The 21,678-nt window shown below is 41.0% G+C and overlaps 1 protein-coding gene and 1 long non-coding RNA gene across 3 annotated transcripts in view; one reads left to right on the top strand and one right to left on the bottom strand.

Annotated features, from left to right (window-relative positions):
• LOC309655688 lies at nucleotides 1–19,522 on the top strand. Its single transcript, XR_014260938.1, has 2 exons — nucleotides 1–13,903; nucleotides 13,962–19,522. It is a non-coding gene; the product is annotated as an uncharacterized lncRNA (long non-coding RNA).
• EIF5 (eukaryotic translation initiation factor 5) overlaps nucleotides 19,201–21,678 on the bottom strand; it is an 8,956-nt gene continuing 6,478 nt past the window's right edge. For both annotated transcript variants that reach the window (XM_082451093.1, XM_082451094.1), the window contains one exon: nucleotides 19,201–21,423. In XM_082451093.1, coding sequence (XP_082307219.1) covers nucleotides 21,334–21,423 — 90 coding nt within the window. In that variant the 3' untranslated portion in view covers nucleotides 19,201–21,333. The remainder of the gene's footprint in view (nucleotides 21,424–21,678) is intronic.

Here is a 21,678-nt window from a genome sequence, read left to right on the forward strand (position 1 = left end):
GAGCTCACTTGGGGGTGGGTCTCCTGCCCCAGATTACACCCCCAGCAGCAGCCAGCCCTGGGCTCCAGTGGACTTTTACAGACTTAAGGATCTGGGGCTCCTGAATTTGGGCAGTGAGAAAATGAAAATGAAAATGAGTGATGAGTAGTTGACTTATTCCTCAGAGCTCAGAGGAAGGAGCCTGAGTTTGCTCACGTGGTTAACCCCTCAGCGGACCAGGAGGAAGCAGAAGCCAGGGACTCGCCAGGGACTCGCCAGGGACTCGCCAGGGACTCGCCAGTGAGAGGTGCTGGAGAGATGGCAGCCCTTCCACCTCTGACCTCCCAGGGGCTGCCTGGGGCCTGCCAGGCCTGGGCTCACTCTGGTGCAGGAAGGGGCACCAGCTGGGTCTGGACAGGAGAAAACCCCAGCGGCCCACGTCCACCGAGCAGGACAGTGGGTTCCCCTGGGGACCAGTGTGCAGCACCCACAGCATCTCCACAGTGCCCCACGCGGCATCCTCCCTGGTCTCCCTGGGCTCGGCGTGTCAGTTTCCTATGACCACAGACAGTGGCTTGAAACAACATGCCTTTATTCTCTTACAGTTCTGGAGGCCAGAAGACCCAAATCAAGGTGTTGGCAGGGCCACACTCCCTCTGGGGGCTTTAGGGGAGAATCTGTTCCTGGCCTCTTCCAGCTTCTGGCGGCTGCTGGTGTTCCTTGCCTTGTGGACACATCACTTCAGTCTCCAGTCACAGTGCCATCTCCTCTTCTCTCTGTGCGTCTAACGTCCCACCGCTTTTCTCTTAAAAGGACACTTGTCACAGCTGAGGCCATGCTAAACTAGGGAGCCCTCAGACAGTCCACAGCTGACTGCAGGTGCATGAGTGGACGAACCCAGCTGAGATCAACCAGAGCCACCCAGATCAGCAGAGGGACCAGCTTACCTACGCATCCCTGAGCTAAATAAATGCTTATTATTTGTTTATTTTTTAAACTTTTTTTTATATCTGGGTGATTTGAATCTTTAGTATCTTTATTTCCTTCCTTTCTTCCTTTCTTTCTTCCTTCCTTCCTTCCTTTCTTTTTCTTTCTCTTTCTTTCTCTCTTTCTCTCTTTCTTTCCCTTCCTTCCTTCCTTCTTTCTTTCTTTTTTGGCTGCGTCAGGTCTTAGTTGCAGCACGCAGGATCTTCGTTGAGGCACAAGGGATTTTTCTTTGTGGTGCGCGGGCTTCTCTCTAGTTGCGGCATGCGGGTTTTCTCTCTCTGTAGTTGTGGCACGGGCTCCAGGGCGCGTAGGCTCTGTTGTTTGTGGCCCATGGGCTCTCTCGTTGCGGCGCGGGAGCTCAGTAGTTGTGGCGTGTGGGCTTAGTTGACACCTCCCCCGTCCCCTGCATGTGGGATCTTAGTTCCCCAACCAGGGATCGAACCTGCGTACCCTGCATTGGCAGGTGGATTCTTAACCACTGCACCACCAGGAAAGCCCAGGACCTGACATTTTGAGGGCCATTACTAAGCCTAATATACTCGGGCTTAGTGGGACTAACTAACTTGCCCAAGGTCACCAACTTGAAATGACAAAATGACCAAGAAAGTGTGGCTAAAATATGCAGGCAGTTTATATTGACTATTTTTGTGGTTTTGAAAGAAAGGAAGGTAATTCTTCACTTGCTGGTAATGGATTTAACTTCGTCTTGAAGTCAGTGCACGAGGGCGTAATTAGTACTTGACTGACCACCTTTCCATCCCTCATTATGGATTCGATGTGGGAAGCTGACAGAGAGTAGCTGTCAGGAGACGAAGTTCACCCCACCCTTGCACCTGACTGGTGAGTGGCCCTGCCTAAGACCCTTCCTGCCCTCCCTCACTCCTGTTTCCCCATCTGCTGATCACAGCGATTCTGATGGTTCATCATATTCCTCAGCACGTGTCAGCCGGGAAAGCAGTTGTCACTATTGCATTTGGAAAATATTTGCTGTCATTTCGATTCCAGCTCAAAAACAAGGGCAGAATTGAAGGAGTGAAACCCTCAAAGGTCTAGCATTTCATCTTGATAAATCCCTGACTTCACATGGACAGCTCAGGAGCTGGTATGGCGAGGCAGCTTGGAGCCTGCCAAGCTGTTAGACAAAATTCTGTTCCAGCTCTTGCGACCTCAGACATGAGCTGTCCAGGGCTGGCCTTCTGAGTCAGCCCTGAGTCCCACCTACACGCCCTCCCTGTGGGACCACCAGACTCAAAGCCTCCTTTCACAAAGAGGGCAGGGGCATGGATGACTCGGAGTGTGTAATGTGTCCAAGCTCAGATGAATAATAGATGCGCTTGAATATTAATAAGTAGGAACGGGTTTCTGTGGCCAGGGAAGCCCCAAAAGAGATTCTGTTAAAGTAAACTCTTGAATCTAGACCTAATGCAGGCAAACAAACATACAAACAACAACAAAACCCCAAATTTCCTAAAACTCCCCTAAACACAGAAGCCTACACACACATACACAGGGATAATTTATAGTTCGAAGAAATCAAGAGAAAACAGTAGAACTGAATGATAATGAAAATTTTACACATCAAAACTTGTGGGGTACAACAAAAGAGGCATTTAGAGAGAAAATTATAGCTTTATATGCTTAAATAAGAAAAGAGGAAGAGCTAAAAATTAATGAGCTATGTGTTAATATTACGTAGTTAGAAAAATAACACAGTATACCCAAAGAAAGTAAAACGATCATAATGAAAAGCAGAAATTACTGAAATAGAGAACAAAGGTAAAATGAAATTGACAAAACCAAGAAATAGTTCTTTGAAAAAACTAGGAAAAAAGGCAAAACTCTAGCCTGGTTAACTAAGAATAAAGGAGAGAAAGCATGAATAGCACACTAGAAAATATAAAGGAGGGTATGACCACGAGTGTTGCACGGATTAAAAAATTAAGGGACTACTGGGACTTCCCTGGTGGTCCAGTGAGTAAGACTCTGCGCTTGCAATGCAGGGGACCCAGGTTCCACCCCTGGTCAGGGAACTAGATTCCACATGCATGCCACAGCTAAGAGTCCACATGCTGCAACTAAACATCCTGCATGCAGCAACGAAGATCCCATGTGCTGCAAATAAGACCCAGCACAGCCAAAATAAATAAATAAATAAATAAATAAATAAATAAATAATAAGATACTAAAAAAAATTAAGGGCGCACCGCAACGAAGAGTAGCCCCGGCTCACTGCAATTAGAGAAAAGCCCACGCACAGCAACGAAGACCCAACACAGCCATAAATAAATAAATAGATAGATAAATAAATAAATTTATTTTAAAAAAATTAAGGGACTACTATCAACAAACTGTGTCAATAATTCTAAAGCTTATATGAAAGAAATTAATTGCTAGAAAACTAAAACATCATCACTACTGAAGAAGAAACAGAAAATGAATAGCTCTATAACTATTAAAGAAATTGAAGCAAGCCCAAACAGTTTTACAGGTAAGTTGTACCAAATGGTCAAAAGAGCACATTATTTCAGCTTTATACACATTCTTTCAGACAAGAAGAAGAAAGACTGAAAATGCATAACCTAAGCAAGCATCTCAAGAAGCTTTAAAAGGAACAGTGAACTAAACCCAAAGAAACTAGAAGAAAGGAAATAACACAGAGGAGAAAACAAACATAATAGAAAGAATGAATGGAGCTACAAGTCTCAGCTCTGGTGAGATTGATCACGGTAAAAGAGAGTAGCACAGATAACAACGTCAAGAGTAAAAAAAAAGACATTGTTAGAACTCCTTCAAACATTAAAGTGGCAATAAGAGGGTATTATGAACAACTTTATAGCAATACATTTATTTATTTATTTATTTATTTATTTATTTCACAATCTTTATTTGTTTATTTATTTTAAAATAAATTTATTTATTTATTTTTGGCTACGTTGGGTCCTCGTTGCTGCGCGTGGGCTTTCTCTAGTTGCCACGAGCAGGGGCTACTCTTCGTTGCGGTGCTCAGGCTTCTCATTGTGGTGGCTTCTCTTGTTGCAGAGCATGGGCTCTAGGCAAGCAGGCTTCAGTAGTTGTGGCACTCGGGCTCAGTAGTTGTGGCGCATGGGCTTAGCTGCTCCACGGCATGTGGGATCTTCCCAGACCAGGGATCGAACCCATATCCCCTGCACTGGCAGGTGGATTCTTAACCACTGCACCACCAAGGAAGTCCCTATAACAATACATTTAGAAATGTAGATACTATGGACAAATTTCTAGAAAAATACACCTTACCAAACTGTGTGAGGATAAATAGAAAATCTAAATAGTCCTATAACCAACAAAGAAATAAACTTGTAACTCAAAACCTTCCCACAAAGAAAATTCTAGGCCCTGATGACTTTATTAGGTGTCCTACCAACTTTTTTTTTTTTTTGGCCACACCACATGGCTTGTGGGGTCTTAGTTCCCCGACCAGGGTTGGAATCCAGGCCCTCAGCAGCAAGAGCACGGAGTCCTAACCACTTGACCGCCATGGAATTCCCTGTCCTACCAAACTTTTGAAAAGAAGTAACACTAATCTGACACAAACTCTTCCAAAGAAAAGAAGGAGAGGATACTGTACAGCAGAAATTAACACAACGTTGTAAATCAACTGTACTTGAATAAAATAACTTTTTTTAAAAAAAGAAAGGAGACACTCACAAGTTGGTTTTAGTTGGACATTGTAGCCTTTTTCCTAAATCTGACGAGGACATTATGAGAAAAGAAAATTACATGCCAATGTTACATTGTTTATGAACATGGATTAAAAAAATTCTAAATAAAATATTAATAAGCCAAGTCCAGTGATTATAGAAAACATAGTATATCACAACCAAGTTGGGTTTATTCTAGGAAGGCAAGTTTGGTTTAACATTAAAAAATCAGTCAATGTAATTCACCAAAATAGTAGAATAAAGGAGAAAATAAAATCATATGAACATCCCAATACATGCAGAAAAACAATTGTTTAAATATCCCTAGCAAACTAGGAATAGATTGGGACTTCCTTGATCTGTTAAGAATATCTAAACAGAAACTAACACACCATTGTAAAGCAATTATACTCCAATAAAGATGTTAAAAATAAAATAAAATAAGCTAAAAAAAATATATCTAAACAAAAATCTGCAGCAAACATTATCATCCCTAATGTTGAAATGTTCCCAGCTTTTACCCTTGTCGTCAAGAAAACACAAGGGCTGCTTTAACTCAAGATTGCACTGGAGCTCCTAGTAAGTGCAGGAAGAATAGAGAAATAAGAGATAAAAGGATTGGGAAGGGACAAATAAAACTGTCATTATTTGCAGATGACAGAATATGTACATAGAAAATCTAAAATAATACGTGGATAAATTATTAGAATTAATAGATGACTTTAGTAAGGCTGCTGGATATAAGATCAAAATATCGGGGCTTCCCTGGTGGTGCAGCGGTTAAGAATCCACCTGCCAATGCAGGGGACACGGATTCGAGCTCTGGTCCGGGAAGATCCCACATGCCGCAGAGCAACTAAGCCCGTGCGCCACAACTACTGAGCCTGTGCTCTAGAGCCCACGAGCCACAACTACTGAGCCCACGTGTCACAACTACTGAAACCCACGCGCCTACAGCCCTTGCTCTGCAACAAACAAGAGAAACCACCGCAACGAGAAGCCTGTGCACCACAATGAAGAGTAGCCCCCGCTCGCCACAACTAGAGAAAGCCTGCGTGCAGCAACAAAGACCCAACATAGCCAAAAATAAATAAATAAAATAATTAATAAAAAAAAATTGAAAAAAAGATCAAAATATGAAAAGAAATTGTATTTCTATAAAGTAGTCACAAAGAGCTAGAGAATGAATTTTTGTGAAAAGATATACTATTATATAGGGACTTCCCCAGTGGTCCAGTGGTAAAGAATTGCCTTCCAATGCAGGCGACACGGGTTTGACCCCTGGTCAGGGAACTAAGATCCCATATGCCCTGGGGCAACTAAGGCCGTGCGCCACAACTACTGAGCTCGCATGCCTTAACCAGAGAGAGAAAAAAACCTGCACACCACAACTAGAGGGAAGCCCGCGTGCCACAACAAAGAGCCCGTGCTGCAACTAAGCCCCCACGCGGCCAAAAAATAAACAAATAAAAAATAAATAGATATACTATTATATAAAGGGTACACAAGGCATCTGCATAGAAAACTAGAGAGAACTGAGAGAAATGAAAGAATATCTAAATAAAAGGTGGAATAGTACTATTTTTACATATCAGAAGACTCATTATTATAAGCACATTAACTCTTTGATGAAATTAATCTACATATTCAGTGCTATCTCATAAAACATGCCAGGGGCTTCCTTGGTGGCGCAGTGGTTGAGAATCTGCCTGCCAATGCAGGAGACACGGGTTCGAGCCCTGGTCTGGGAAGATCCCACATGCCGCGGAGCAACTAGGCCCGTGAGACACAACTACTGAGCCTGCGCGTCTGGAGCCTGTGCTCCGCAACAAGAGAGGCCGCGATAGTGAGAGGCCCGCTCACCGCGATGAAGAGTGGTCCCCGCTTGCCGCAACTAGAGAAAGCCCACGCACAGAAACAAAGACCCAACACAGCCAAAAAAAAAAACAAAAACAAAACAACGAAACAAACATGCCAGAAGGGTTGTGTGTATGTGTGTGTGTGTGTACGTGTCTGTGTAACTTGGCAAGCTGATTCTAAATTTATATAGAAATGCAAAGGACCAAGAATATCCAAAACCCTTTTAGGTCAGAAGAGCAAGGTAGGAGGATGGTGTCACTGGAGATCAAGGCTTATTATAAGGTCTGGTAATTAAGGCACTGTGGTATTAGTGTATAAATACAAAAATACTTCAGTGGAATAGCAAAGAAAACTCAGCAGCCAACCAACACATAAATGGACACCTGATTTACAACAAAGTGGGGATTGTAGAGCGGTAGGGGAAGAACAGTCTTTTAAGTAAATGGTTCTGAACAAGTGGATATTCCCATATGAGAAAAACAAAACAAAACGCGTGATTCCCCCTTCACACCATACACAAAAATTAATTGTAGGTCTAAATATGAGAGACAAAATATAAAGTTTGTAGAATACAACATAGATAATATAATATCTTCAGGAATTTCAGGTAGGGAAGACTGATAAATTTGATTACAGTAAAATTAAGAACTTCTGTTCACTAAAATACATCATTCAAGGAGTAAACAAACAAAATCAAGCAAATACCTTGGAGAAAATATTTGTAGCACATATAACTGACAAAGGCTCATATTCAGAATATATAAAGAACTTCTACAAATCCTTAAGAAATAGTCAAACAACCCAGTAGAAAAATAGGCAAAAGACTTGAAAAGGCACTTCCCAAATAGGCTGGCAAATGGGCAGTAAACATACATAAAGATACTTAATTTGGGACTTCCCTGGTGGCCCAGTGGTTAAGAATCCGCCTGCCAGTTCAGGGGACACAGGTTCGAGCCCTGGTCCAGGAAGATCCCGCATGCCACAGAGCAACTAAGCCCATGCGCCACAACTACTGAGCCTGCGCTCTAGAGCCCATGAGCCACAACTACTGAGCCACAATTACTGAAGCCCGTGTGCCTAGACCCCGTGCTCCACAACAAGAGAAGCTACCGCAATGAGAAGCCCGTGCACCGCAACAAAGAGTAGCCCCTGCTCGCCACAACTAGAGAAAGCCCGCGTGCAGCAATGAAGACCCAACGCAACCATAAATAAATAAATAAAACTGATTATTAAAAAAAAAAAAGATACTTAATTTTGTCAGCAATCAGGAAAATACAAGTTAAATCCACTTTACATTAAAATATCAAGAAAGGAAAAGACGTGCTACAAACTTGGAGAAGATATTTTCATGCACATCATCAACAAAAGATTAGATCTTGAATATAAGGAATTCCTGTAAGGCACTAAGAAAAGCAAACAGTACAATGCAAAATAATAATCCACTGTATGTGTATACCACGTTTTATTGATCCATTCATCAGCTGATGGGTATTTGGATTGTTTCCACTTTTTGACTCATGAATAATACTGCTATAATATTCATGGACAAGGTTTTGTGAGAACATATTTTCATTTCTCTCGAGTTTATACCTGAGTGGAACTGCTAGATCATATGGTAACTCTATATTTTGAGGAACTGCAAGCCTATTTTCTAAAGTTGCTGGACCATTTTACATTCCCACCAGCAGTGCATGTGTGTGAGAATTCCAATATCTCTACATCCTCACCAACATTTGTTATCTGTCTTTTTTATTATAGCCATCTGCATTTGTGTCCTGGGACTGCCATAACAAATTACCACAAACTTGGTGGTTTAAAACAACAGACATTTATTTTTTGGCAGTGCTAAAGGCCAGAAGTTTGAAATCAAGGTGTCAGCAGGGCTGTGCTTTCTCTGAAGGTTCTAGTGGAGATTCTGTTCCTTGTCTCCTCCAGCTTCTGGTGGCTGTTGACATTCCTAGGCTTGTGGCTGCATCATTCCAATCTTTGTTTCTGTCCTTACATATCCTTCTCTATTGTGTGTGTCTCTCTCAAAACTCCCTGTCTCTTTCTTGTAAGAATACATGTGATTGCACTTACTGTCAGCTCAAATAATGCAGGGTAAGCTTTCCCTCTCAAGGGAGAGCTTAATCACATCTATTGCCACATAAGATGGCATTTACAGGTTCCAGGGATTCGATATGGCTCTATCTTTTGAGATGCCATTTTCCGACCTAGCACACCATCCTAGCGGGTGTGAGGTTGTATCTTATTGTTGTTTCGATTTGAATTTTCCTGATGGCTAATAGTGCTGAGCGTCTTTTCATGTGTTTATTAGCCACTTGTACATTTTCTTTGGAGAAATGTCTATAGAGATCCTTTGCCCAATTTTTAATTGGGATATTTGTCTTTGTGATTTATAAACTGGGTTACTTAATTTTATATAAGAGTTCTTTATATAGCAGTGACATCAGGGAAGATGATGGAGTAGGAAGTGCCAGGAATCTGTCTTCCCACCCAGACAACAATTGTACTGGCAGAATTTGACTGAAGTAACTATTTTGGAACTCTGGAGTCTACAGGAAAGCTTTCAGTTTCCAGGGAGGGCTTAGATGGTAAGTCCTGGTTAATTCCAGGCAATTTATCTCTTAGCATACATGGTAGCAGGTACCCATTTCCCAGTCCCCTCAGCCCAACAGCAGGAAGCCGTGCCCATGTTGCTGGAGTGGTTTATGGGAGCCAGGGTAGGTAAGTAAGAAGGACCCAGTTCTCTGAATACCAGGGATCTGTGCACTGATTGCTGATTGCTTCTTCTGATCACAGACGTGCAGATACAGAGGCGGGCAGTCATCATTATAGTCATATTATAGCCACTGGCTGAAGTGGCTTCCAGAGAATCTAAAGAGACAGAGTCTGTTGTCCCCCACCCCCTTTTGTTTTTCCCTTTTCTCCTTTTGAAAGCCAGACAATTAGAAAGGGGACATTTGATTTTTGGGGGTTTTTGTTTTTTGGCTGTGCCCCACACCTTATGGGATACTAGTTCCCCGACCAGGGATTGAACCCAGGCCCTCGGCAGTGAAAGTGCTGAGTCCTAACCACTGGACCGCCAGGGAATTCCTAAGGATGGGGACATTTGAAAGCAACCACATATACAGGGGAATCTAGAAAGTCACTGCACATGCCCAGGAAAAGACATAGTCTCAGAAAAAACCTGAGAAGACCTTAAGTTTGTACCTCAGGCTGATACCCAGCACAGAGACACCCTACAACAATTATTTAAAAAAAAATAAAAAGAAAAAGAAAAAGAGAGAAAAAAAAAAGAAGGAAAGAAGGAGGGAAAGAAGGAAGGAAGGAAACTCTGGGGAAGGGGGGGGGTGTCTGAGAATTACCACATTACAAAATTTTGAGAGTTACCACATTACAAAATTCAAATGTCTGGTTTTCAACAAAAATAACAAATCATAAGACATATAAAGATACAGGAAAATCTGGCCCATTCAAAGGAAAATATAAACTGACAGAAACTTTGTCTAAGAAAGAGCATATGGTGGAGTTTCTAGAAGACTTTAAAACAACTGTCTTAAAAATATTCAGAGATAAAGGAAGACAAGGACAGAATCAAGAAAATAATACTTGAACAAAAGGAAAATATCAGTAAAGAGACAGAAAGCATAAAAAGGAACCAAAAGGAAATTCTGTATCTGAAAAGTACAATAACTGAAATGAAGAATTCACTAGAGGATTTCAAAAGTGAATTTGAGCAGGCAGCAGAAAGAATCAGCACCCCTGAAGATAGGAAAATGGAAATTATTGAGTCTGAGGAGCAAAAAGAAAAAGATTGGAGAAGAGTAAATGGAGCCTAAGGGACCAAAATATGCATTGTGGGTGTCTCAGAAGGAAAAAAAGACAGAAAAGGGGGCAGAGGGATTAATTAAAGAAATAATGGCTGAAAACTTCTCAACTTTGATGACAGACATGATTGGAAACACTCAAGAAGACCCTCACCAAGACATATTATTTTCAAAATTTCAAAACACAAAGACAAAAAGAATCTTGAAAGCAGCAAGAGAAGCAAGTCATCACATATAGGAATGCCCACTAAGATTTCTCATCAGAAACCTCAGAAGCCAGAAGGCAGTGGGTTGATATATCCAAAGTGATGAAAGAAAAAAAAAAAAAAAACACACTGTCAGTGAAGAATCCTGTATCTGGGAAAACTATCCTTCAAAAATGAGAGTGGGGGACTTCCCCGGCAGTTCAGTGGTTAAGACTCTGTGCTTCCAATGCAGGGGGCGTGGGTTTGATCTCTGATTGGGGAACAAAGATCCCACATGCCGTGAGGCAAAAAAAAAAAAAAAAATGAGGGCGGAATTAAGATATTCCTAGATAAACAAAAGCTGAAAGAGTTCATCACCACTAGATCAGCCTTCCAAGAAATGTTAAAGGGAGTCCTTCTGGCTGAAATGAAAGGACACTAGACAGTACCTCAAAACCATATGAAGAAATAAAGATCTCTGGTAAAGGTAAATGCACAGGCAATTATAAAAACATATAGTATTGTTGGAATTTTGGTTTGTAACTCCACTTTTTATCTTCCATGTGATTTTAAAAGCTAATGCATAAACAATTGTTAACCTGTTTTTGGACACACAATGCATAAAGATATAATTTCTAACAGCAGTAATGAAAGGGGTGGTAAAAAAGCTTGATAGGAGTAGAGGATGCTATTGAAATTAAAATGGTATAAATGTGAATGAGTTTTTTAACTTTGGGATGCAATCCTAAATATCCCTAATTGTTTTGGGTAGTACTGACATTTTAACAATATTAAGTCTTCCAATCCATGAACATGGGATGTGTTTCCATTTATTTGTGTATTCTTTAATTACTTTCAGCAATGCTTTGTAGTTTTCATTGTACAAGTCTTTCATCTCCTTGGTTAAGTTAATTCCTAAGTTTTTTTTTTATGATACTGTAAATGGAATTGTTCTTTATTTCCTTTACAGATTGTTCATTGTTAGTGTATAGAAATGCAACAGATTTTTGTGTTTGACTTTGTAGTCTGCTACTTTGCTGAATTTATTTATTAGTTCTAATAGTTTTTTTGGTTTTTAAAAACATTTATTTATTTATTTATTTATTTTTGGCTGCGTTGGGTCTTCGTTGCTGTTTGCAGGCTTTCTCTAGCTGAGGCGAGCTGGGACTACTCTTCATTGCAGTGCGCCGGCTTCTCATTTCGGTGTCTTCTCTTGTCGCAGTTGCAGAGCACAGGCTCTAGGTGTGTGGGCTTCAGTAGTTGCGGCACATGGGCTCAGTAGTTGTGGTTCACGGGCTCTAGAGCACAGGCTCAGTAGTTGTGGCACACGGGCTTAGTTGCTCCGCAGCATGTGGGATCTTCCTCAACCAGGGCTTGACCCCATGTCCCCTGCATTGGCAGGCAGATTCTTAACCACTGCGCCACCAGGGAAGCCCTTTTGGTTTGTTTTAGTTTTTTGGGTTTTTTGGTGGAATTCTTACGGTTTTCTACATATAAGATCAGGTCATCTGCACAAAGAGATAGTTTTACTTCTTCCTTTCTTATTTGGATACTTTTTTTTCTTTTTCTTACCTAAATGCTCTGGCTAGAACTTCCAGTATTATGATGAATAGAAGTGTTGAAAGCAGACATCCTTGCCTTGTTCATGATCTTAGAGGAAAACCTTTCCGTCTTTCACCATTGAGTATGATGTTCCCTGTGAGCTTTTCATTTATAGCTTTTATTATGTTGAGGTAGTTTCCTTCTATTACAAGTTGTTGCATGTTTTTATCATGAAAAAGTGTTCAATTTTGTCAAATGCTTTTTCTGCATTACTCAAGATGTATCATGTAGATTTTTCCTTCATTCTGTTAATATGGTATATTACACTGACCAATTTTTGTGTTGATGCATCATTTCACTCCAGGAAGAAATCTCACGTAGGCCTGATGTATAATCCTTTCAATATGTTTCTAACTTAGTTTGTTAGTACTTTATTGGGGACTTTAGCTTCAATGTACATAAGAGATAGTTTTCTTGTAGTGTCTTTGTCTGCCTTTGGTATCAGGGTTATAGTGGCCTTGTAGAATGAGTTAGGTAGTGTTCCCTCTTCAATTTTTTTGGAAAAGTTTGAGGATTGTATTCTTATTTAAATATTTGGTAGTTAACCAGTAAAGCCATCAGGTCTGTGGCTTTTATTGTCTGGAAATTTTACATTTCTGATTCAATCTCCTTACTAGTTATACTAGTTTTTATTTCTTGGTGATTTAGTCTTGGCAGGGTTTGTGTTTCTAGGAATGTCCATTTCATCTAGTTTATCCAATTTGTTGGTGTACAATTGTGCATACTGCACTTATGACCCTTTTTATTTCTATGGACTCAATAGTAATCTCCCCATTTTCTTTTCTGATTTTAGTAATTTGAGACTTTTTTTTCTTTTTTCTTATTCCATCCAGCTAAAAGTCTGTCAGTTTTCCTGATGTTTTCAAAGAACAAACTTTTGGCTTCATTTATTTTTTCTATTATTTTCCTATTCTCTATTTTGTTTATCTCTGCTCTAGTCTTTATTTCCTCCCTTCCACTAGCTTTTAGTTTGTTCTTTTTACAGTCCCTTAAATTGTTGTTAGGTTGTTGATTTGAGATTTTTTTTTTAACATAAGCACGTATAGCTATAAATTTCCTTCTTAGCATTGCTTTTACTGTGTCTCTTAAGTTTTGGTATGATGTGTGTGGTTTATTTTATTTATTTATTTTGGCCACACCATGTGGCATGCAGGATCTTAGCTCCCCGACCAGGGATCGAACCCATGCCCCCCTGTAGTGAAAGCACAGAACCCTAACTACTAGACCACCAGGGAATTCCTGTTTTTTTAAATTATTATTCATCTCTAAGCGTTTTCTAATTTCCTTTGATTTCTTCTTTGATCCATCAATTGTGTAAGAGAATTTTGCTTAATTTCTACAATTTTTGTCTCCTAGTTTTACTTCTGTTGTTGATTTCTAACTTCATTCCACTGTGGTCAGAGAAGACACTTTGTATGATATCTTTTGAAATGTATTAAGACTTAATTTGTGTCCTAATATATGGTTTATTGGGGAAAATGTTCTATGTGCACTTGAGAAAAATGTGTATAGCTGTTGTTGGGCAGGGTGTTACGTATATTTGTTATACCTAGTTGGTTTATCGTATTAAGTGCTCTATTTCCTTACTTACCTTCCGTCTGGTTGTTTTATCCATTATTGAGAGTGGGGTATCAAAATCTCCAACTACTACTGTAGAACCATCTATTTCTCCTTTCAATTCTGTCAGTTTTTCCTTCATATATTTTGCTGGTCTGTTATTAGGTGTGTAAATATTTATAATTGTTATATCTTCTTGATGCATTTAAACTTTTATTAACATATTGTGTCTTTGTCTCTTAAACTCTTGTAAACTCTTTTGATTTAAACTTGTTGTAAACAAGTTTGTAAACTCTCTTGTAAACTCTTTTGATTTAAACTCTATTTTGTCTGATATTAGTATAGCCACCCCTATCTCTACTGGTTACTATTTGCATGGAATATCTTTTTCCATCCTTTCACTTTCAATCTATTTGTGTTTGAATCTCAGGTGAGTCTCCTGTAGACAGCTTGTTGTTGGGTCACGTGTTTTTATCCATTCTGCCAATCTCTGTCTTTTGATTGGGCAGTTTAATCCATTTACATTTAAAATATTACTGTTAAGTAGGGACTTCTGTCATTGTGCTATTTGTTTTCTTTCTGCATGCCTCATAGCTTTTTGTCTTTCATTTCTTGCATTACTGATGTCTTTCGCATTTAGTGGATTTTTTTTTGAGGTTAAATGCTTTTTTTTTTTTTTTAATTAATTTTTTATTTTTTGGCTGCATGGTGTGGCATGTGGGATCTTAGTTTCCCGACCAGGGATCGAACCCGTACCCCCTGCATTGGAAGCATGGAGTCTTAACTACTGGAACGCCAGGGAAGTCCTCATTTCCTTTTGTATATATTCTAGAGCTGTTTTCTTTGTAGTCATCATGGGCACTACATTTAACATCCTAAAGTTTTAACACTCTGATTTGAATTTATACGCTCTCCACTAACATAATCTCTGCTCCTTTACAGCTCTATCCCTACCCGTATCTGTTGATGTCACAAAATTACATCTTTATACAGTGCAGTGCCCCAAAAGATAACACAAAAAGTTATAATACTAGCTCTTAGATTGTTTTTAATGTATTATTCTCTTAAATCATGTAGAAAACTGAGTTACAAACCATGTTACAATAATACTAGCTTTTATAATTTTCCATGTATTTACCTTTATTGAGATCTTTTTTCTTATGGCTTTGAGTTATTGTATAGTGTTCATTTCACCCTGCAGGAGTCTCTTGAGCATTTCTTGCAGGACCTCCAAGGTTTCTGATGAGAAACCTGCTAGGTTATTGGGGCCCTGTATGTTATGAATTGCTTCTCTTGATGATTTCAAGTTCTCTTTACCTTTTGAAAATTTGATTATGTGTCTCTGGTGGGTCTCTTTGTGTTTATTTTACTTGGAACTTGTTAAGCCTCTTGGTTGTTCGTGGAGCTTCATTCATTTACTTCGGGACGTTTTCAGCCATTATTTCTTCAAATATTCTCCCTGCCCTTTTCTCTCCCTCTCTCTCTTCTGAGACTCCCACAATGTATATGTTGTTCCTCTTCATGGTGTTCCACAGGTCACTTAGGTTCTGTTCATTTTTCTTCAATCTTTTTTTTTTTTTCTATTCTTCCCTTGTCCTATCTTTAAGTTCACCGATTCTTCTGTGTGTTCAAAGGCTGCCTTTGAATCCCTCTAGTGAATTTTTCATTTCAGTTATTGTACTTTTCAACTCCATAGTTTTTGTTTTCTTTTTAGGTTTTCTCTTTATTGACGTTTACATTTTGTTCAGACATCATCTTCTTGACTTTCTCCACATCTTTAGTTCCTTGACGTCCCTTGTGTTGTATCTATAGCCTGGTCACCACAGTCTTGATTTTTCTTTCACACAAAATGTTCCTCTTCAGTCTGCATCTGGCTCCAGCATTCGGGTCTCCCTGTGGCCCAGAGGATATTATTTAACTCAGGAACTCGTCCACTCTGCATCCTCCCAGGAAACCTTCACTAACAGCCTTTCACACAGATTCTAACCACAACTGTGCAAGGCCACCTCGTTATCAGGTAACCTCCGGTAGCTTCCTGAAGGCAAATTGTGCCTCCCCTGTTAGACCCCAAGATCTCTTCAGCAGGGTCCATGTCCTGTCCTCTTGCCTCCCACACAGGGTAACTGAAGTGCTGGGTGCTCACAGAAGGGCAGAGTCCACTTGCTATTTGACTGCCTGGTTATACAAGGAGGCTGCTGAGCAGATGTCCTTTACACAGCAAATAGGTTCCAGTGAAAGCACCCTGTCCTAGATGTTTCCAAGCGCCAGGGTTTCTCTTGCTCCAATCACAAATCCCTATTGTGAGGTAGCCTTTGGCAGCCACGTTTCAAATCCCTTGTTAACACCCTGCGGTGCCCCCCCCCCCCCCCGCACCTTTGGCCACATTTGACTGGAGCTGCCAGTGGAGCTCATGGTGCTGGAAGTGAAAAAAAATCAACCCGATAGAAATGTTGAAAGACCAGTGGAGCCTATCAGACATGCCTTCTTAGGAATCTGAACTGGTAAGTCTGGAGAACCGAGCATTAACCAGCAGGAACAGAAGCTTGATGGTCCCGGGGGGGCACGAGAAAGCCAAGTCATGAGGAGGCTCCGTGTAGCTTCACAGGGCCAGGAAGTTCACGAGTAGTGGACGGAGAATTGGAGAAACCTAGAGAGAAGTAGACATATGGGCGAGCGCCCTGGAGGAATGTTCTTTCTTGCCCAGGCACCTGGAGTGCTAGCTGGTACAACCTGTGTCCACAAGGCTGGACCTGCTGGTGTCTCTGGGTCCTTTCAAGGCCAGGTTTGTGCAGTGGGGCTCCCAATGATTCCGTCATAATGTGAATCCTTGGGAAACCCTTACCCCCAACTGACTCCATGAGTTATTTGTCACCAAAAGAACTTGACTAACACATAAGATCTGTGATCACATTTGAGAATGCTTCTCTTTGCTCTTTGAGGAATCCAACCCTGCAACTACAGAGGGCTGTTCCTAGTTTGGAAGTCATTACAGAAAAACCCTGTGTTCACTCAGGCCCTGAACCTCCTGGAATCCCCTCCAGGGTGCTGCCCTAACCCCAGATGGCAGATCTTGGTCTGCAGGGAAGGTTCCAGCACTCCTGGGTGCTCAGGTTCTGCTGCCTGTGGGACAGGGGTCTGTGCCCTCAGGACAGCCAGGGGACCCTGACATTCCCAGGCCAGAGTGCATCCTTGTCTGACCACTCCACCCTCATGGCAGCTGCTGGCTTTGTCAGCCATGGGATTAACAGCCCTCCTCGATTCCCCCAGTGGCTCAGCATTCCTGGCAGCAGGATACAAATGTAATTCCATTCCTGCAACTTGTGAAGATTCAGTCCTCCAGGGTTCAGTTTGCAGGTAAGTCCTGCCACCTCCTCCAGCCTCATCCCCACATGCACTGCACTCAACTAAAGGGAGTAGCTTCTACTTTCCAGATGTGCTCCCCTACTTCTTCCTCCCAGGTAAATTCCTGCTTCTCCTTTGAAATGCTACCTCTTCTCAAAGACATTCCTCCCAAGTCCCCAATCATTTCCTCCCTCCTCCGAAGTTCCACCCCTCTGCCCTGTGTCTGCTTTGGTCTGTGAGCTCCTTTAAGGTGGGGCAAGGCTGGAGCAAGTGTGAGACGCGGGACAGGAGTACAGATGCGGTGCATGAGGTTGGCACCCCACCTCAGATTCTGTCTGGAGCTTCACCCAAGTCAACCCTGGACCCTGAGAGCTGCTATCTGGCCCTCCCTCCACCAACCACCCTAAGGACCAAAAAGTTACTCCTTATCCTTGCCCTAGGTACTTCCCAGTTTAACAGGACCTGAAAACTGTAGGGTGGGACAAGGTGTAAGTTTACACAGCAGAAGCCATGGGGTCTGGGCTATATGTGGGTGTGCTGTGGAACCTTAGGCCAGTCTCCTCCTCCTCAGGACTTGTTCCTTCCTTGTGAAGTACATGTTACCTAATCTTTATGCCACCGACCTCACTGGGTACTTTGGAAGGATTCCTTCCCTGGATGTTAGAGGACCACTGGGACCAGACTCAACCCAGCCTCATACACTGGCCCTGCACTCATCAATCCTTATCTCAGGTTGGGCTGGCTTCTGGTTCGTGCTGCTATTTACATTATGTTATGGGTCCCAGGTGGGGCCATGGCCTGCCCTCTGCCTCTGCTCTAGACTGGTCTGAACATCACTGCACATTAAGGGCTGCTTGAGGCAAAAACTGTACCACCCTGAAACTGCTCCAGCCAAAAATAATAGCCCTTTCAACTACCCACTGCTCTCAATCTACTGTAACCCCTGTTCTGAATGTCTGGAGGTACCAGCATGAGCTCTTCTTCCCTTTTGTCTCTCTTCCACACAGGGCAGTTTTCCCTAGCTGCCCCAGTTAGGCATTCTCTCCTGCTTGCAGTATTCTAATTGCTGTACACAGGCATTACCATCCCCATTAGACACAGAAAGATGGGCTTCCAGTTTTACACAGAGGGCCTGCCAAAACCTAGATGACTCCAGAGCCCAGGTGAATACGCCCCTTAAACTCACAGAACGCATAACCGAATGCCAGTCATTGAGAACAATGTACAAGTCCTGGTTTCGGTTCTGAGGAAAGAACCTCTCCGTGATATTTCCACATCCTAGTACATAGGAATGGTTCAATTTTCCGGCTGTGAAGAACTAGCAATCTTTCTGAAGACCTCTTTGTTGGGCTAGGGCTGGAATATAGAACCGAGACAGGTGGCCACAATGCTTGAGCTCCCAACCTCCTACAAAGGCTCAAAGGGACAAATTCTGGACGCTGTGCACAGGTCAGACGTGACAACTTTGGCAAGTCTTATGGAGTGTCATCCTTGGAGGAGTAAAAGTCTATACAGAGTACTGGGGACAGAGAAGATGTAAACATGACTCTGTCCATTCAGGAAAGACAGAACACAAACCACATGATAGTTGGAGAGGGCAGAGATTCAAGTGCAATACTGTTCCTGGTACCGACAGCGCTTTGAAGCTTTGGAGTGGTCAAATAGGCTGGAATCTGAAAAACCATCAAAACTGACAATGCAGAGATTGGGCAAAATTTTTGCATTTTGGGGTTACTCAATACTGGCAGGTGAAGCTGTAGCAATTCACTAGATGAACGCCCATTCTCTCTCAAACCTTCAGGAGCCCAAATAGTACCTTGCAAGTTCATTAACCTGAGAGAACTTCAGAAACATTCCTTTCTTAACTAAGGCTAAATGCTATAGCCACTTATTTAACTATATACCTGACACATCTAAAGTCCCTCATCAACACCTAGGCAAGATTTTAAGAAACCAGATGAAAGCAGACCTTTTCGGTTTGTAATCAACTTGAGGTACAGAGTAAGAACATGAGATCTAAGGAAAGCCACTGTAATGAGCCACATCTGTTCTGAGAGTAGGGGGGCAACTGCAGAAGGAAACATCCAACACGAATCTGAAGCAACAGCTACAAAAAAGAGATTTCATTGCTTCAATTTTAAAAACAAAAATTTAGGTTAATATTAAAGCAGAGACAAAAAATAATTTTAACATTGTTTTAATCACGTAACATAGCTGTTTCAAACAGGAAGTTTTAAGACAGTCGAATACAGCAAAGTGAAAGATCACTCTATTAGGATAGCCGCTATGAATAAACTCCTTACTATGTGGATTTGAATTCCACTGAAAGTTTGGCACTAGACTGAACAGTGGTCTAAGCCAAAATTTTCTTTTTAGTGTTTAGAAGCCTTGAAAATTTTCCTTCAGATTTAAGGGGGAAAGAAAAAAAAAAAAAAAAGGAAGAAAAAGGGAAAAAAAACCCTCTATAACAGAACCTCATTAGCTTGATAATGGGTATGCTGAATGCAACTTGATCCCCCCTAAACAATTTCAGATAATGGTAAAAATTTAAAACCTAGGTGAGACATGAATTTGCAAAGACCTCTTCTCTTTGGTGCGACAAAGCACATTCCCTCCAGGTAGGTATATGGCTCTCCTTCAATCTCATCAAAATCTATCAAGAAAGGCAGCTGGAGACCAATTTGTACCTCTCCAGTAAGACCGCCAGGGTTTAATTTCTTAAAATATCAAGCTAACAAGGTTTTATTATACCAAATGTTTATATAATTTCAATGTGAAAAAAACTTACATACATTTGTTAAGGTCTCATTGTAATCTGTGAGATGGATCACAAAGAGGTGAATGATATAAGCCAGTGCTCCAAAAAAATTCACTCCATGCATTTTGATTCCCACAGTGTACTTTTTGTGTAAATTTGCTTCCTCAAGATGATTTCTCAGATGTAGGCATAAGCCCTTCTATCAAGTGAGTTTCCATCAGCAAATTGGGTAAGCAAATCACAAGCAAGTTATTTCCAAATCTAAAGCCCAGGATGGGCTGGGTCAGGCCCTCGTCACCTGCTTTCAGTTGCCATCATCACAGACTTCCCGGGTATCTCACAATATTCATTGTGAAAATAAAAAACACCCCAAGTCTTACACCAAAATATAGGCTCTCAGAAGTATGCTTTTAGCTTTTTTAAAAAATAAGACATTTTGGGGGGTGGGGGGAATTTGAGATATAGTTAACACTTATTTTGGCAAGATAGCAACAAAAACCAAAGAAGTATAAGCTATGTGTCCAAATGCAGAAATCATCAAAGAACCAGTTTATCAAGGGAAAAATCCACACTGAACAAAAGATACAGTATGTCTAAATATTTTGAAATTGTAATTTGAATCAAGAGTAAATGCTGAAAAATTATGCTCAGTTTTTGCTAGAGATTAAGTTTACCTTTTCCTGCTTCCCCCAAATAAAATCGTAGAGCTTACTAATCACTCCCCAAAGTTTCAGTTTTCTCTCAGTATAAAGCAAGAGCTACATACACATAATAAAATGCTTATGTTAATGTAGTAATTCCCCTGGCTCATCCAACGTGCAATGCACATGACTTCAAAGACTACAATTTGGGGCAAGTATAGAAGAAATGGAAAAAAAAAACCAATTCAAGTTTCAAAACCTGTTCTTAGAATTATCTATAGGACACTCGGGTCATTTTAACATCTCAGTGAGATAAAGGCGTTGCACTGTCATTTGATCATCCGTCCACCTTAGCATGGGAAGAATGTGCATTACCAGATGCCCATCTGAGGGACTAGAAATAAGACTTAAAAGTACTACATTTCTTAATGACTGAGTGAGGTATTGGTAAGTTCATGTTCACCTTCTGCTGAGACCTCTTTACAGTCTCAGCACCTAACAATACCTAACAGGCTCTAATAATCCTATCAGATTAAATGATGGTGCAACATTTTTTAAAGGAGTCAATTATTTTAGCTTACTTAAGTCAATCAGAGCCAAAAATGTGAAGAACGACCAAAATCAAATCTTTGTTTTTATAACTGTAAAAATGTGATCCAAATGTGTCCACCACTAAATTTTCAAAAAGAAACATGCTGTAAATAAGCAAACTACATCTGCTCACTGATATGTGTATGGACTCCCTAGATGTCTTGTTGGGTTTAAATACAGACCACTCACAGCAATACATTTTTAGTAGAAAGTGTAGCATGACATTAAGCCATTTTAGCTTTTGCACATACATGTTGCACTTCTGGCTGATGATGCAGAAAGATTCTCAGCATTACACTGTTAAGCTGGGCTGCACCCACCCCTTTAAATGGCATCAATATCAATGTCATCGTCCTTGTTGTCAGACTTCACAGCTTCAACTTTCGGTACACTGGCAGTCTTTGAATACACCACCTGATAAAACGAAGATTTTTGATGGTAAACCTTTATCCCAGTAAACCTCCTTATAAAATAAAAACAGTAATAAGTCAATGGTCAACAAAGGACAAAAACTACCCAGAGACAGCCATTATTTTTCATGAAAATTTGTGCGTATGTAAAAACTAAGCTAACCTTCCACAGCCTAACAGTACCTTATTTTTATGGACAATCAGCACCCCTATACTTAGGTTAAATAAACTCGCCCTTTGGAAATTCAGACAATGTTTA

This window comes from Balaenoptera physalus, assembly GCF_965194825.1.
Source record: "Balaenoptera physalus genome assembly, chromosome: 2".
NCBI lineage: Eukaryota > Metazoa > Chordata > Mammalia > Artiodactyla > Balaenopteridae > Balaenoptera > Balaenoptera physalus.